The sequence below is a fragment of the Helianthus annuus genome, chromosome 7 (genome assembly GCF_002127325.2).
Source record: "Helianthus annuus cultivar XRQ/B chromosome 7, HanXRQr2.0-SUNRISE, whole genome shotgun sequence".
Classification (NCBI taxonomy): domain Eukaryota; kingdom Viridiplantae; phylum Streptophyta; class Magnoliopsida; order Asterales; family Asteraceae; genus Helianthus; species Helianthus annuus.
Genome location: NC_035439.2, coordinates 148,063,157 through 148,078,473, shown reverse-complemented (window position 1 = coordinate 148,078,473; position 15,317 = coordinate 148,063,157). Strand labels below are relative to the sequence as shown.

At 32.3% G+C, this 15,317-nt stretch overlaps 1 protein-coding gene across 2 annotated transcripts; it reads left to right on the top strand.

Moving 5' to 3' along the window:
- The first annotated feature begins 10,515 nt into the window (after positions 1-10,515).
- On the top strand, positions 10,516-14,150 carry LOC110869258. 2 transcript variants are annotated; one of them, XM_022118550.2, is made up of 5 exons: positions 10,516-11,026; positions 11,136-11,263; positions 11,817-12,315; positions 13,258-13,643; positions 13,854-13,980. In XM_022118550.2, the coding sequence occupies exons 1-5, from the start codon at positions 10,831-10,833 to the stop codon at positions 13,854-13,856; spliced, it is 1,212 nt and encodes a 403-aa protein (XP_021974242.1). In that variant the 5' UTR covers positions 10,516-10,830; the 3' UTR covers positions 13,857-13,980. The 2 variants fall into 2 exon arrangements, with proteins under 2 accessions (XP_021974242.1, XP_021974241.1); XM_022118549.2 differs by having other exon boundaries at positions 10,517-11,026; positions 13,849-14,150.
- Positions 14,151-15,317: the final 1,167 nt, after the last annotated feature.

The following is a 15,317-nucleotide window of genomic DNA, read 5'->3' as shown; positions in this document are numbered from 1 at the left end:
TTTAGTGTGATCCAGAGTGCACGCTTGTTTGAGGGTTTATAATTCTAAATGTTGGGGCAGAGCCCCTAACGGGGGTTCCAAGGGGGTATTTTGGACTAATTTTCGAAATGCAAAATAAGCGTATTTTGGACTAATTTTCGAAATGAAAAATAAGGGTATTTTGGAAGCAATTTAATTATTTAAAATGATAACTGCCAACAGGCAGTTACCAGGCCTTTCATCCCCAATTCGAAATTGTCTTTGGTTACACAGTATCTGGTTCATTACGAATTCTACAACACACACATACTACTTGTTCTCGAATGTCTGAGTTGTACCAGTTGAATTATTCGGGAGAACCACCGAAATAATTTGATCTGAAAGTGAAATCACGTCTCTCAGATCATCCGTTGTTACTATTTCCCCCAACATATATGTGATCAAAGTATCACCGAAATTTGCAGTCTTTCATTCTCTTTCCTCGTACCCTTGTGTAGTCTATTTTTATTGGTTTAATTCGTTACAAGTTAGACATACAATTGCAGTTCCTTCACTATAAATCATTTACGCATTTTTTAAGAAACGACTTCGTATTTCAAATATTGCAATTTGTTAGATTTGTAAGAAAATGGGCATGATGCATTGATTTGATACTCCCGGTATGGGCCGTATGGCGGTATGCTTCTTTTTCTCCTATGGTTGGTTTATGCGTTCTTTTTAATTCCTTTCTTGTGCTCAAAGACCAACCAAAAGCCCAATATTTCAGCCCAATTAATTTCTTCAGCTCAAGTTGATTTAAATCGGCCCACTAACCTCGAGGGTTCTTTGACTTTTCGTTTCGTTTTAAATACTTGTATAAACCGACTGGTTATACCGGTTAAACTAGATACCGGACATTGGTCTGGTACGATAAACGATGGTAAAACCCGAATACGGCATGTCTTATGTCCCGGCGGTAAATCCGGTTCTACCGCGCGTTACGGCGGGTTGTAGATAAAATTTGAACATGATTAATGTATTTAACGAGTTGACGCTCCCTGCGCGTTACGACGGGTTGTAGATTATGAAACCTTTTGTTATCACTGTATCAGATGCGCAAAATCTTTTAAGCAAAATGATTTTTATTCAATTTGGTCTACTTCAGGCCTTCACCGCCACCTAATCATTTGTATACACCAATGATTTTTTTAGGTACATGAAAGAAGTCATTATGAATTAACAATTAATTTTTTTGTTAAGATTAAAAAACTAACATAAAAAGTTAAATATTTTCTTAAAATACTAACGTAAAAAGTTAATACCGCTAACAAAAATTCTTCTCTCAATTAGAATTAGAAATAAGAATTTGTGATTTTATTTAAGTTTTCTACTTTAAAAGAAGCCAGGTATATATTTCTCATTATCTACAATTTATGTAAATCATATGAATGAACCATAAATTAATTTATTAAGATCTGCGATTTAAGTAAATCATAGGAATGAAACATAAAATAAAACCATGCAGAACATGAGGATATTATGATTCGAATACACAGTAATATACACACTTTGTATAGATATTGAGAGACAGAGAATTGACACTAATATATGCATTCGAATAACTCAAATGTTTGATACATACGGCTATTTACAGTTATCGTAATTGACAGTTATAACCGTTTTGCGTTTTTACAATTGCAGTGGTTGAGATGGTGGTTGGTTGGCATACAGAATTGCACTGTTTGACATATTTTCAAAGGTGTGTTGGTTAATTTCATGGTTGTGTCTCAAGTTAGTTTTTGTATGTATATATGAAGAGACACATCGCAAGTTGCTTTTTTATGTATAAAATGAAAGTGTGTGAGTAAAATGAACTAAAGGGTGTGATTTTTAAACAAATGAGACATAACCCAAGTTGCTAATTGTATAAGGGTATAGTTTTTTTTTGAACAATTTATTAGTTTTGTTAGTTTATAGAGTAGAGTTGTTAAATAAATCCATTTATTCAAATTACTTTTATACTCTTATAAAAGCATTAAATACATTAGTTAAATATTTTTACCTCATAAAGCTAGCTTATTTATTACTTTTTTTTTGTTTATACGTAAAAATTTCTAAAACATGATCCTCTTGATATTAATAAGATTACATAGCTAGTTAAAAAAATGGATAGTATATGTGTCAAACATTAGGAGAAAGGAACACAAAGGAAATACGACAAACAAAAAACACATGTAAATGTAAATGTTGGAGACAAGAACGCTCCCCATCTCATTTACATTCAAAATTTCGTGTATATTGTTTTTGTTTTCTACGAACTATACAAAACAAAATATATCAAGTCATATGATATGACTAACCTTTCGTTCAACCGCAAAGAGAGAACCTAGGATTGTAGTGTAAAATATTAAAAATAAAGATATTTTATCCTTCCTTAAATATCCTTTTTTCAACATTTGTTGCAGGAATATTTATCGCAACAACATCAACATATTGTAAACCTAGTGGAATTTACAAACTACAAAGCCGATCATCACGCATTGTTTGTCTAACGTTTAACTTCTTAATAGTTAATACTAACACAAAAATAGCTTACTTCACTAACTTAGTTGGGTTATGGTTAGGAAACTGAATACACAAGTTTTATAACCAAAACAGAAATTGGAAATAAACTCATAAAAACATATTTTTGTTTTGGAAAGGCATAAATAACTGATGCCCATGTTGGATCACTCATCGACTATGGGTCCACCGATAACCGATTCTGAACAAAATGTTTAGCTTTTTTACAAACTCTTTAACGCAATTTATGGCAAATAAACCTTTGCCGTTACTAAAACCTTTCGCTATTAAAAGGGTGATACATGAGATACAAAATAGCACGGTCACTTAGCAAAGCACCATAACCGATTTAATTGTTGGTACAGGCAGTGGTGGATCCAACCCTGTTATGTGGATTCACATGAACCCACTCGGTTTGGAAAAAAAATTGTAAGAACTTTGTACGATTTGTAAAAAAAATAGTGAGAATCTATCAAAACAAACCAACTAAAAAAATTCTTGGATCCGCCACTGGGTATAGGAAACAAAGGTCAGGTTTGGTGATATGAGAAAGAAGAGTTGGTGAAGTAGAATTTAAACATGTGTTTCAAGGAATAGCAAGGAGACTAAAGGTAAAGTTAATACACACTCATTGTTTCGTAACTAATAGCTACATATGTAATTAATTACTTAAATGACTATAGAATATATCTCATACGGAAAAAAAATCAATTTTATAATAGAAATTGTAGCAAATGAAACCTATATGGGAAAATTCGTTTGGATTGTTCCCACTTTAAAATGGTTGGATTGTTCCCCTTTTCCCGACACTGTATATATGTTAAAGTTACGAACAAATGGTGATATTTGTATGAATGGGGTGGTGGTTATTTTATCTTTATTTCGTATGCATACATAAATACATATATAGTGGGTTATTTGAAAAGCTTTTTTAATGTTCAGGACATGTGAATATGTGATGCATGTACATTAGGCAAAATAATAGTATAGATAAGACTTTAATTAATTTTTTTAATAACACGTTGTAACAATAAAGAATTATTAGCATAATTTATTGGTATACTTTAAAATGTAGGTGGGTAACACTTCAATTCAATGAGACGTAGAGTAGGGGCCTAAGCCTGTGAATGTATGTATGTTGGATCTGAGACAAGCTAACACACATATTAATGACATCAGACTTTTATAGAAATCAGTCGGTAAAGGATTTAACTTATTTTAAAAAACCGTAATATGAATTTCCATATATAATGTTTGAAGCTTACACAACTAAATGAAATTATTCTTTTAAGTTAGATCCTTAACATTCACATAATGGCGTTTGATTTCTTAGATGTTATAATTGGTTATCCTTTCTAATCAGATTAAGAAAAATCATATTTGATTAAACAATGAACTTTAAGAAAAATCATATTTGATTAAACAATGAACTTGAACTCGAATACATTGCTTAAACCTTTTTCGAATAAGGAATTCAATCACGAACATGAATGACCCATTTTTACCTAAATTCGGTTGTTTTGGCGGAACTTTAGTTACCGTTTATACAAACTAAGGTAGTGCTTGTTTCATAGAATGTAATGACATTGGAATTGAATATTGAAGAATTCATTCGAAATCCCATAAGGGTTAGGTTAACGTACAATGGCACTTATCGTACAAAATGTACGTGATCATCTCAGTCGTACGATCTGGTGCGAATTCACTCTTGAACATGCGATTTGTGCTGAAAAACCAACATGCGAAATTGCTTTATATACCAACATGTGATTTCATCATATTTACCAACATGCGATTTCATCAAAAATACCAACATGCGATTTCCAACATGCTTTATAACATGCGATTTCACAATATCGTACGAGCGTACGATAAGCCCTATTGTACGTTACACTTTTTTCAATCCCATAATGTATTTAATTGATATAATTATTAATGGACTTGGAATGTAAAACATGTAAAATAACATGACTAATTTTTTATCCAGAAAGAAAGAGATCAAGTGACGATTTAAATTCAATTCCAATTCTTTCTTTTATTAAAACAAACAATATAGATAATAGAATCTACATTTCAACTCAATTTAAAATCCATTTCATTCTTGGAAACGTACCTACCTAAGTTTTCTTTATAAAAACTTTAATGCGTTAAAACTTAAAATGATAAATTTAAGAGAATATATAAGTTTCCTTCACATCACAAGTTTTAACTTTTCCTCCGTATCTGGAGATTGAATCCAAAAAAGTCTTCTTCAAAACTCTGAATTTGAAAAGAAAAAACTCCAAAGTCATTCTACACATTAAGATGTTGGCCCTTTTTCTTGGCCGGTTCCTCTCATTGCAGGGAATAATAATTCAAAATAATGGTCGAAAAATACTTTAAAGAAAAACCATAATTGTAGTATGGACCAAGCACGTACACTGTTGATTGTTCATGCATCTGGGCTCCATTACTGATCAATTGTTTGTTTCACTAAAACTCTAAAAGGGCCATTCATATTAAGAGATCCGGCCTAAAGCGAAAACAAGAACCAACCCATTTGAATTACACCCGTAACAAGTAAATAGTTGTTTAGATATTAAAATATAGGAGTAATAGAGTAACAAGCGGTAAGTAGATCGTGTTTGTGGGTTCACAAGTTAAACCCAATACAAACCAGAAAAATTTAAAACGAACCTGAAACTCATATTAGGCACATGAACTTGACATGACATGACACGGATATCCGCAATGAAATTAATACGTTTAAAATGTAACTTTCAATGTCTCTCTTTTATCTTTTGAATTTTGACATAAAATACACATTCAGTTTATGTTATGAGATACAACACTTAAAAAAATCTCTATATATAAACGGGAATACGGGATTAAGCTAGTGAACCCATTAGGTTGATCCAAAACAAGAGGGTTAGATAAACATCTAAGTGACGACTCGACACTTTCCATTTCACTTTGTCATTGTTTCAAATAAAATGTAGAATAAACTAACACCTGTGGTTAATCAAAATTTTGGATTTCGTCCCTAGTTTTTCAAAAGTACACGGATGATACTTGTGGTTTGCACTTTATAACGCATTTAGTCCGCAACTAACAAATCTAAAGGTTTTAGCAGGTCCAAGTTAGGGACTAAGTGTGTTACAAAATGAAACCACATGGACCATCCATGTTCTTTTGGCAAAAGTTGGGGACTAAAGGTGTTACAAAGTGAAAACTATAGGGACCATTCATGTACTTTCGAAAAACTAGGGACCAAATCTAAAATTTTGATCAACCATAGAGATCATCCGTGTTCTTTACTCTAAAATGTACAGTATTTTATGTTTTCATCCATGTTCTATAGCCGACATTATAATCGGGTCCCTTAACGTGGTCTACTACATTATGGTTATGGTTTGAGGGGAGAAAATCGCTTAGAAAATTGCTAAATTGCCTTTAAAAAAAAAAAAAGAAGAAAATAGCTAAATTTTCCCATGTGGCAAGAGGTCAGCAAGTACAATATTTGCATCAAATGCAATATGGTTGCGGATCCCAATATAACTAATCAGATCCACACCTCGTCACATTCCTGTTTTTAGAATTATATTTAAATTTTTTTTTTCTTCCCATTAGGTTTTATACCCTACTAAGTTTATAAGCTTAATGATTTTTATGTTCTTATCAACGAATCAACACAATGTTGGGTTATATATAAGTTATAACGGGTGGAGATACAATAGGAAGTTTATTTGGCTAGGAAGGATAGGAAGTGATCTTTACCATCCATTAAGTTAATCAAGGGCTAAGATTAAATCAAGGAAATTGAAAGTAAGAAAATAGGCGCGTGAGTTTGTTCAAGGGCATTCTAGTCAATCCAAGCCAATAGTTTCTCTCTCCTCCAATCCCCCCCCCCCATTTTTTAAACGTTAATAACTCTTTCATACAACATTATTTTTTTTTATAAAAATTGCATCAAAAAAACGAGCGTTTTTTTATCTTTAAAATGAGTATACTATTGCTATATTTAAAAAAAAAATTAAACCCAGTTGCGTAAAACGCAATAGAAAAACCACGTAAAACGCAATGAAAAAAACCTAAAAAATGACATTTTTCTAAAACGCAATGCACCAAAAACACAAAGAAATGACTTATTTGTAAAACGCAATGGCCAGAAAACACATAGAAATGTCTTATTTGTAAAACGCAATGGCCAGAAAACACATAAAAAAGTGTTTTACCTAAAACGCAATGCACCAAAAACACAAAGAAATGACTTATTTATAAAGCGCAATGGCCAGAATACACTTAAAATGTCTGTTTTCTAAAACGCAATAGACTGAAAACACATAAAAAAGTGTTTTACCTAAAACGCAATGCACCAAAAACACAAAGAAATGTCTTATATGTAAAACGCAATGGCCAGAAAACACTTAAAAATGACTCATTCTAAAACGCAATGAACTGAAAACACCTAAAAAATGTGTTTTACCTAAAACGCAATGACTAAAAACACTTAAAAATGTGTTTTTTTCTAAAACGCAATAGCCAGAAACCACATAAAACTCTCTTATTTCTAAAACTGTCTGTCACTGTGAACTGTCTGAATTGTCTACGAATTACTGTCTTCGAATTATTGTCAACCCCAGCCAGGGGCTCTGCCCCTTGGACCCCGCCAGGGGCTGCCGCCCCTGGGACCCCGCTACCGGGGGCTGCCGCCCCCGGACCCTCGCAAAGATCGTAAAACGCAATGACTAAATCAAAAACCCAGATCATGAAAATGAAATTAAAGAATTTCTTACATGGATTGAAGCCGATTTCTTCATCAATTGATGAAATTTGAATGATAGAAACACTTATCAACGCTCGAATCGAACGAATCGAGTGATTATCTCCAAAATCACCGGGAAAACGAGATTTTTTTTATGAAATTAAACTGGGTTTTCTTCAAAAAAAAGCTGAAGAACACGTTGATCGGGTTCTGAATCATTGATTGGTGATGAAAATCGTACTATAATGTAGTGATTATTGAGATAGAAAGTGAAGAAATAGTTGAAGATGGTGGGTTTTGAAAATGGTGGGTTTTTGAATTTACTGGGTTTTGAAAAAGGAAGAAGAAGGAGTTGGATTGACTAAAATACCCTTTCTCTTTATTTTAAAATTTGCCACATGTCATAATCCTATGGCTTTCTATCCTTCCTAGCGAAAATTAACTTCCTATTTGATCTTTTCACAAGTTATAACCGTTAAATATCTAGGAGTTTAGGATCTAATCTATGGCTCCATGATTCTTCCATATTATTTTGTTTTAACCATTTATAACTCATTATGAATTTAACAATATCAAGCACAACTTTGTGTTTCAACTTTCAAGCATTAAGCATAATATATTATATATTATCAATTTCTAATAGGTGTAGGCTTTACAATGTTATAACATGTGCTTTATCTTTATTTCATATATTCATCACTTATACAACATGTTTTTCTATTAGACTCTCACTATTAAAAAACTATTTTGTTTATATTAATAAGTTGCATGCATCAATTTATATACTATTAATTGGTAACATTGTTCGGCATTAAAACTTGTATTTTTAGCTTATAAAGTTGGACATTGCTTTATGATAAAACCATGTACTATAGTATTTATTTATTTATATACTATTAATTGGTAACATTGTTAGGTTGGGATGAGCACGGTACCCGTTCGGTACCGGTACTGAAAAACGAGAAAAGTGGGTACCGGTACCGAATACACCGGCCGTAACATGGAGCTCATGTATAATGTTTAGGGGCTGTTTGGTAACTTTTGAATGGTTACGTGATGAATCAGTAAGAGGTCTAAACTATTAAATGCTTAAGCAGTATGAGGTCTGAATTATTAAGAGACAGTATAATGCTTAACCATTCAAAGACAAATGTCTGACCAATTCAGATTAGAGGTCTTAACCATTGAGACTCAGTATAATAATTAATCATTCATATGCAAATGTCTGAACCATTCAGATGCAAATGTCTGAAACATGACATTTACTCACGAAACAAACAGTATGAATCATTAGTGTTGAACCAGTTCAGACCCTCATTAAGAGATAGTAAATAAACAGCCCCTTAATTATTAACTAACCCATGCCGGCAGAATTTGTAAGCCCCAACCGCAACGCGACGGGGTCTTGCATCTAGTTATATTTAACTAGTATTAAGGCCCTGCGTTGCAGCGGTTGTCATAAAATTGTGTTAAGTAGTAGCAATACTATACCAGTGTCAGTGACCACCAACACCGAAAAAGCTCGTAAAAACAAAATAAATAAAAACGGGGAAAAAAATAACGCCGAGCGAAAAGCAGACATAAAATATTTGAATCACGCACGCTCGTTGCTGAGAAATTAAACCGAAACGTAAAACATAGAAAAAATAATCAAGTTCATCCAGGACCCGCGTGTTGGACGAACTTGTCAAACGCATAAAAAATAGATGTGAGGCGACGGGCCAGTCAAACAGGAAAAAATATACGAAAAAATGTTGAACCCCACACGCACGCACGTTGCGGTGCGTTAACTCACAAAATTTAGAACGAAACGAAAAACTTGGGAAAGATGAAAAGTATGGTGGATCAAAATTGAAAATAAAAAAGAGTTGGGATTAAATTGTAAAAGATAGAAAACTTTGGGTTAAAAGTAAAAAAACAAAAGTTTAAATTGCAAAATTGAAGTAATTTATTAATTTTAGATAAAGATAAGGATAAAAATAAGTGATATCTATATATTGGTTATTAATTAATATTAATATTAAAAGAAATTTATTAAACAAATATAAATAAAATTTATAAGGTTGAAAGAGAGAATGACATGTGGCATTATTTGGAGTCTTTTATTATAAGTTAGATTGTGACTTAATGTTGTGTTTCAAGCATTAAGCTTAATATATTATCTTTATCCCACAACTTTCAAGGTTAATAACCCAATTACATGGAATAAACTAACGTCTAATTTCTTTTTTTTAAGCATCTAATTTTAATTATCAATATCTCATTTTCTTTAATTATAACTATTATACCCCTTTTTAACTCGTTATCAAGCCATCTTAGAGAATAACACCATTATGGGTATGTTTGGCAAAAATAGCTGGTGGCCGGTGGCTGAAAGCTGGTGGCTGATGGTTGTAAGCTGGTAGCTGTAGCTTTTTAGATATATTTAGGTGTTTGATAGAGTAACTGAAACTTTCAATAAGATGACCAAAATGGACATAACTAAAAAAACATAATACTAAACTTAATCACAAACATACGCACACACACACACACACACTCATATTGTATATTGATCTACCAAGATATTCTTTATACACACAACAAGTTCCGGTAATCGATAAAGTCAAAATTTTCACGTGTAAGGGAAGAAATAACGTACCATAAAATCGGTGATGAATGAGACGATCGAAGAAAAACGTAAGGGAACAACAACATACGAAAATCGTGTATATATGATCAAAGAATTTGTTTAAAAGATAACTAAGAATTTGATTTTATTGCGAATTTGTTTCAAAACCCGACTTTTAGAGATGAACTCCACAAGTTTGTGACTTCGACTTATAAGGGATCAAATGTAGGAGATGGAGACGACGATGAAGGGGACGACAATGATAATGATGATGAAATGATCTGGCTTTATGTTTTAGGTAATTTATGATGTTTATTACTTAAATTGTTCCAAAACTAATGTCCAACTTCTAACACTTTTACTTTTGATTTTGGATTCAAGTGGTTAAAACCACTAGAACACCGAGACTCAAAACATTATAAAATGAGTGGTTAAAGACTTATTGTATTAAACATTTTAATTTTGCACTCAAATAATTAAAACCATTAAAACAGATGAATAGTGTATAAACAATATAAATGGAATCATTTAAACCAACACGTGGAATATAATTCAAATGCAATTGTATAGTTAGATACCTCTTCTTTCTCTCTCTCTCTCTCTCTCTTGGCTATATCGTCGTCACCTTGGCTGTATTTTATTTTATAACTTAGTGAGAGTGAAAGTCAGAGTGACTGAGGATAATACAGTTCAGTAACTGATACTCCGTCTTTTACGCTCCTACAACCACCACTTGTCCATTTCATTTTCTTCTTTCTTTTCTACTCCTCATCATTGCAACTACACTTCTCCACATTATTATTGTATTCAATTCACCCTCCTTCATCATTTCTTTCATAAATTTCAAAACTAAGTAAACAAGTTGTTTTGGGTTCAAATCCTGACTAGTGTAGGTGTCGTGATTTTAAGAGTAGAGCGGAGGAGATTGTGTGTGTTTTGGAGTTGAAAAAAACATATGGGGAAACCTTGGCTACTATACAAGGTTACCGGTTCCGGTATTTGTCATACTAGTGGTTCATCAGCTTCCACAACCAACATAAAGTCCAACACAATATCAAGCAAAAGAGATGGTTGCATGAGTACCATTTTTCATATGTTTCATCAACCTTCTTTCATCAATACCCCTCAAGAATCCACCATTATCCTCAAAGGTATATGTATATATATCCTTGTCTCTCATATATACTCACTCACAAGCTTTGGAATTATTATTTGTGTTCATTTTATGCAGAATTTTATTTTTATTATTTTTATTTTTAGGTATGGAAGCACCAAGAAACAGCTTGGAGTTTGAGGAACAAAAACAAGAACAAGAACAAAAACCCATGGTTAAAGAAGTTGGTTCATTTTCATCTAAACTTAACCAAGAAACAAACTTTAACATCCCTGTAAGTTTAAATATTCTATTATTGGAGTTACCGCATACTATACTTACACCCTCGCTTTCTGATCTCACACTGTGACACGCTTTCTACGACAGGGACGGGCCATGGTGGATCCAAAATTTTTTTCTAGGTCTCATTTTAGTAGATTTTCACTAATTCTCACCATTTTTTTTAAATCATACAAAATTTTCACTGTTTTTTTTTTCATTTTTTCCAAACCGAGGGGTTCCCGGGAACCCCCAAAACACCACTGGATCCGCCACTGGGGACGGGCTAGGTAGAGTGTTGGGTGGGTGGGCACACCACTTGAAAAATCTCGATCGCACCCCTTGACAATTTGGTTAAACCTCTCATTCGCACCCCTGAAAATATTTACTGAGTCCGCCACTGCTAGTAGGGTTTTAGATTAGAAATTAGTGATGTGGTATAGCACACCCCTTAATAAGGAATAATGTAAAGTAATACATGATGGTAGAATGGTTGTTGGATCCATAATAACTCATTAAAACTACTTAATCCAATGTTTTTTTTTTTTTTTTTTTTTTTGATATTTCAGATGGGTGGAATTCAAATAAAAACAAAGATAACAAGATTAACAGAAGATGTATCATCAGAATGTAGCAGCACCTCACCTAGTACAAAAACACCTAATCTTGTTGCAAGATTAATGGGTCTTGATCTTCTTCCAGACTATTCATCTCCAAGATCTTCTTTAACTTCTCCAAGACCATCTTCTTCCTCTTATAAAAAAAATATTACCCGGTCATTACCCGCGACACCGAGGATATCGACGGCTGCCAGACCGTCTACGGAGAACGATGATCATCATCATCGCCTTTCGCTCCAAATCATTGATGAGAGTACAAGCGAGTATGCGAAGAAGATTGCAAAACAAGTAAGGGAAAATATTAGTAGGAGAGTTGGTGTGGATATTACAAATAATGTGAAGAAAAGAGAACAAAGAAGAGATGAGCATCTTGTAGTGCTCAAACCAAAGAGACAATCACAACCATTGACTGCAAAAGCCACCGGTAAATCAAGAAATCTTGATCAAGGTATGTATCATCATAAAAATTTTCAAAAATTATACTTTTTGTGTATCTTTATAGTTTATATACTAGATTTTTTATTGAAAGAAAATATATTACAAAAATTATCAATTTTACGCGAAATAATTAAGAAAATAACCTTGACTTTTAAGAATAATGATCGACTAGAGCCCGACATATGTCGATCTGGCACTAACACGTGTGCTTATTCTAATATTGCTAATAAGTGTCATCCTTCAATCAATGAGGATGACCTAAAAAATAGATTGGATCATTTGGCGCGACATATTCAAAATGACGGAGAAGATTCTATCATTTTGGCGCATCATATTCATATACAGATACGTCAGAGGCCCCACAAATTTAAAAAGAATTGACTTTTCTTAAACCTAAAGGTGACGTAGATTATTGTAATATTGCTAATAAGTGTCATCGTCCAATCAATGAGGATGGCCCAAAATATAGATTGGATCATGGCGCGACATATTCAAAATAACGGACAAAATTCTACCATTTTTGTACATCATATTCATACGGCTACGTCAGAGGCCCCACTGAAAAGAATTGACATTTTTAAACTTAAAAGGTGATGTAAGAGATTTAGAAGTGGCGCCCTAGATTTCACTAGGGCGTAGAAGGTTTTAATCAAGGGTGTAATATGTTGGTGAGTGCGATGACACATGTCCTCGTGTGATTGGAGGAAATTATTGAAAATTAAATATAAAAAAAGTTAATAAGGCTATTTTATAATTTAAAAAAATCAAGTTTATTCCGTTAAGTTCCATTTTCAAAATTGGATATTTTCGTGATTTTTTTTTCTCTCACTAATCCCACACCTGTGTATCTTATTCTCACACTCTTTCTTACTCTATCTCTCTATATATACATATATAGAGAGAGATAGAGAGGAGGGTTATGTGAATATTAACACCATTTTTTTAACCTCAGGGCATAGACGCGGAAAAGAAAATGAACCATTAGCACTTTCTTGCTCACCAAGGATGAGAATCATGAACATTGAGAACAAACCCAATTCAAATTCACCAAAATGTACACCATTAGCATCATGTTCAAAAGTTATCAAAGGTCCAACATCAGCAACCACAAAATCACCGCCATTGATGAAAGTGGAGAAATGCAAGAGAATTACAAGTGAAAAATATGATATGAGATTGAAAAATATGCACCGACAAGAAGAACCATTTGTGAAGAAATGCAACAAGAAGTCAACTCCATTGTCAAACCATCTTGTGAATGTCAACACTACAACAAAGTTCACCTCTTTAAAGAAAGAGATGGTGTCCACTTCCTCAACAATATTTCCTCAAAAACAAGTACTTGCCTTACCTAGTACAAACACTATCTTGTCGATTTCCCTTGTTCGAGTTTGTTTTATTTTTATATATTTTAGGTGTTTTAGGAAAATCATAAACGTTCATATGAGGTTTTTAAACTTGTTTGAGTTTTAAATAGTCCGTTAGTTAATGAAGTAGACTTGATTAGAGTTATATACTCACTTTTTGAGTTTTGTTATGTCAGCGTAGTAAAGGACTCCTTAACTGGATGGTCAGGGCTATTGCGTTTGAGGAGGAGGCGGTGGAGCTGGTGACGGAGATTGAGCGGGACGTAGTCGACACGTTGGTTGATGAGATGGTAGAGATAATATGGCACGTTGGATAAGGTCACGTGAGGGGTCAAAAAGAAAAAAAAAAATATTTGGCAGCTAAAATAATGGCTTAAGAAGAAGGGACACAAAGACCAGCAAGACCAACAAAAAGTCATTTTTAAGATTGTTTCTTTCATTTTGTCAACCTCGTATTGTATCAATTATATTATATTATATCAATATCAATTATCAAGTAACTCTTTTTTATAATATATATGATTATAAGTCAAAATCTTTCTGATTCAATTTTTAGTTGTGGATGTTGTTAAATCTATGTACATTGAACAAAATAAATCAAAATTATAAAGCAGAAGTAGAATGCATATGATTATTATTATTTTTATTATTAGTATTATTACTACTAAAGAGTACAAAAATACAAATTGAGAGTTATTTGATTATATTTCTGTATATTTTTCTGAGCTTGATTAACTTATGGTTATAAAATGGATTGGAAACCTAAAAAAAATCGAAAGACACAGTATTTTTAAAAGATTGTAAATAAATTAAAATATATTTAAATAGTAAAATCTTTCTTGGTGATTAGGAAGTGAAGAGGGTGAGGGTGAGGGTTGGATTCAAATACAAAACTACTAGGTTAGAACCCCGTGTATTACACGGGCTGAATAAATATAATTTTATATACTAAGTAATAAAAAAGTTACATCTTTAAAAACCTGTACATTGCAAGATTGAATAACCACGTGTACTTACATGACTTAAATACGAATAATGTAATCAACTAACACACACAATTATCAATATATGTTTTTAGAAAAAAAATGAACTTTGATGTAACATTTTACTTTGTTTTTTATGTATTATTAAGTTAAATTAGATGCTTGTGTATTACATAAGTTATAACATTTTACTTTATTTATTTTTTTATTAATAGGTTAGAAACTTGTGTGTTATACGTGGTTGAATCAATGTAATATTAAATAGTTATTAATAAGCAAAAAATAAAAGACAGATTTAAGAAAAAAAAATATTAAATATATAAGAGACAAGCAAAAAAAAACGAAATAAAATAATTATAGAGCAATAATCATTGAAATTATTATTAATAAATAACCCGTTATATTAATCAATATATTGATTGACAAAACGATCCATTTGTATTAATTATATAGATAGATTATTCAGATGTTTCTTAGCTAAAAGAACATACAAAAGTATGTAGGAATAATATATGTCATGTAAATAAGTGAGGTTGAGAGGGTTAAAAGAAATTACATAGTTAGTCCAAATGTTACAAAATGAAAAGTTAATATCCTAGAAGGTGATTTTAAACTATTAGTACCTAAGTCTGTTATTTTGTGCAAACCACAGAGACTAACTA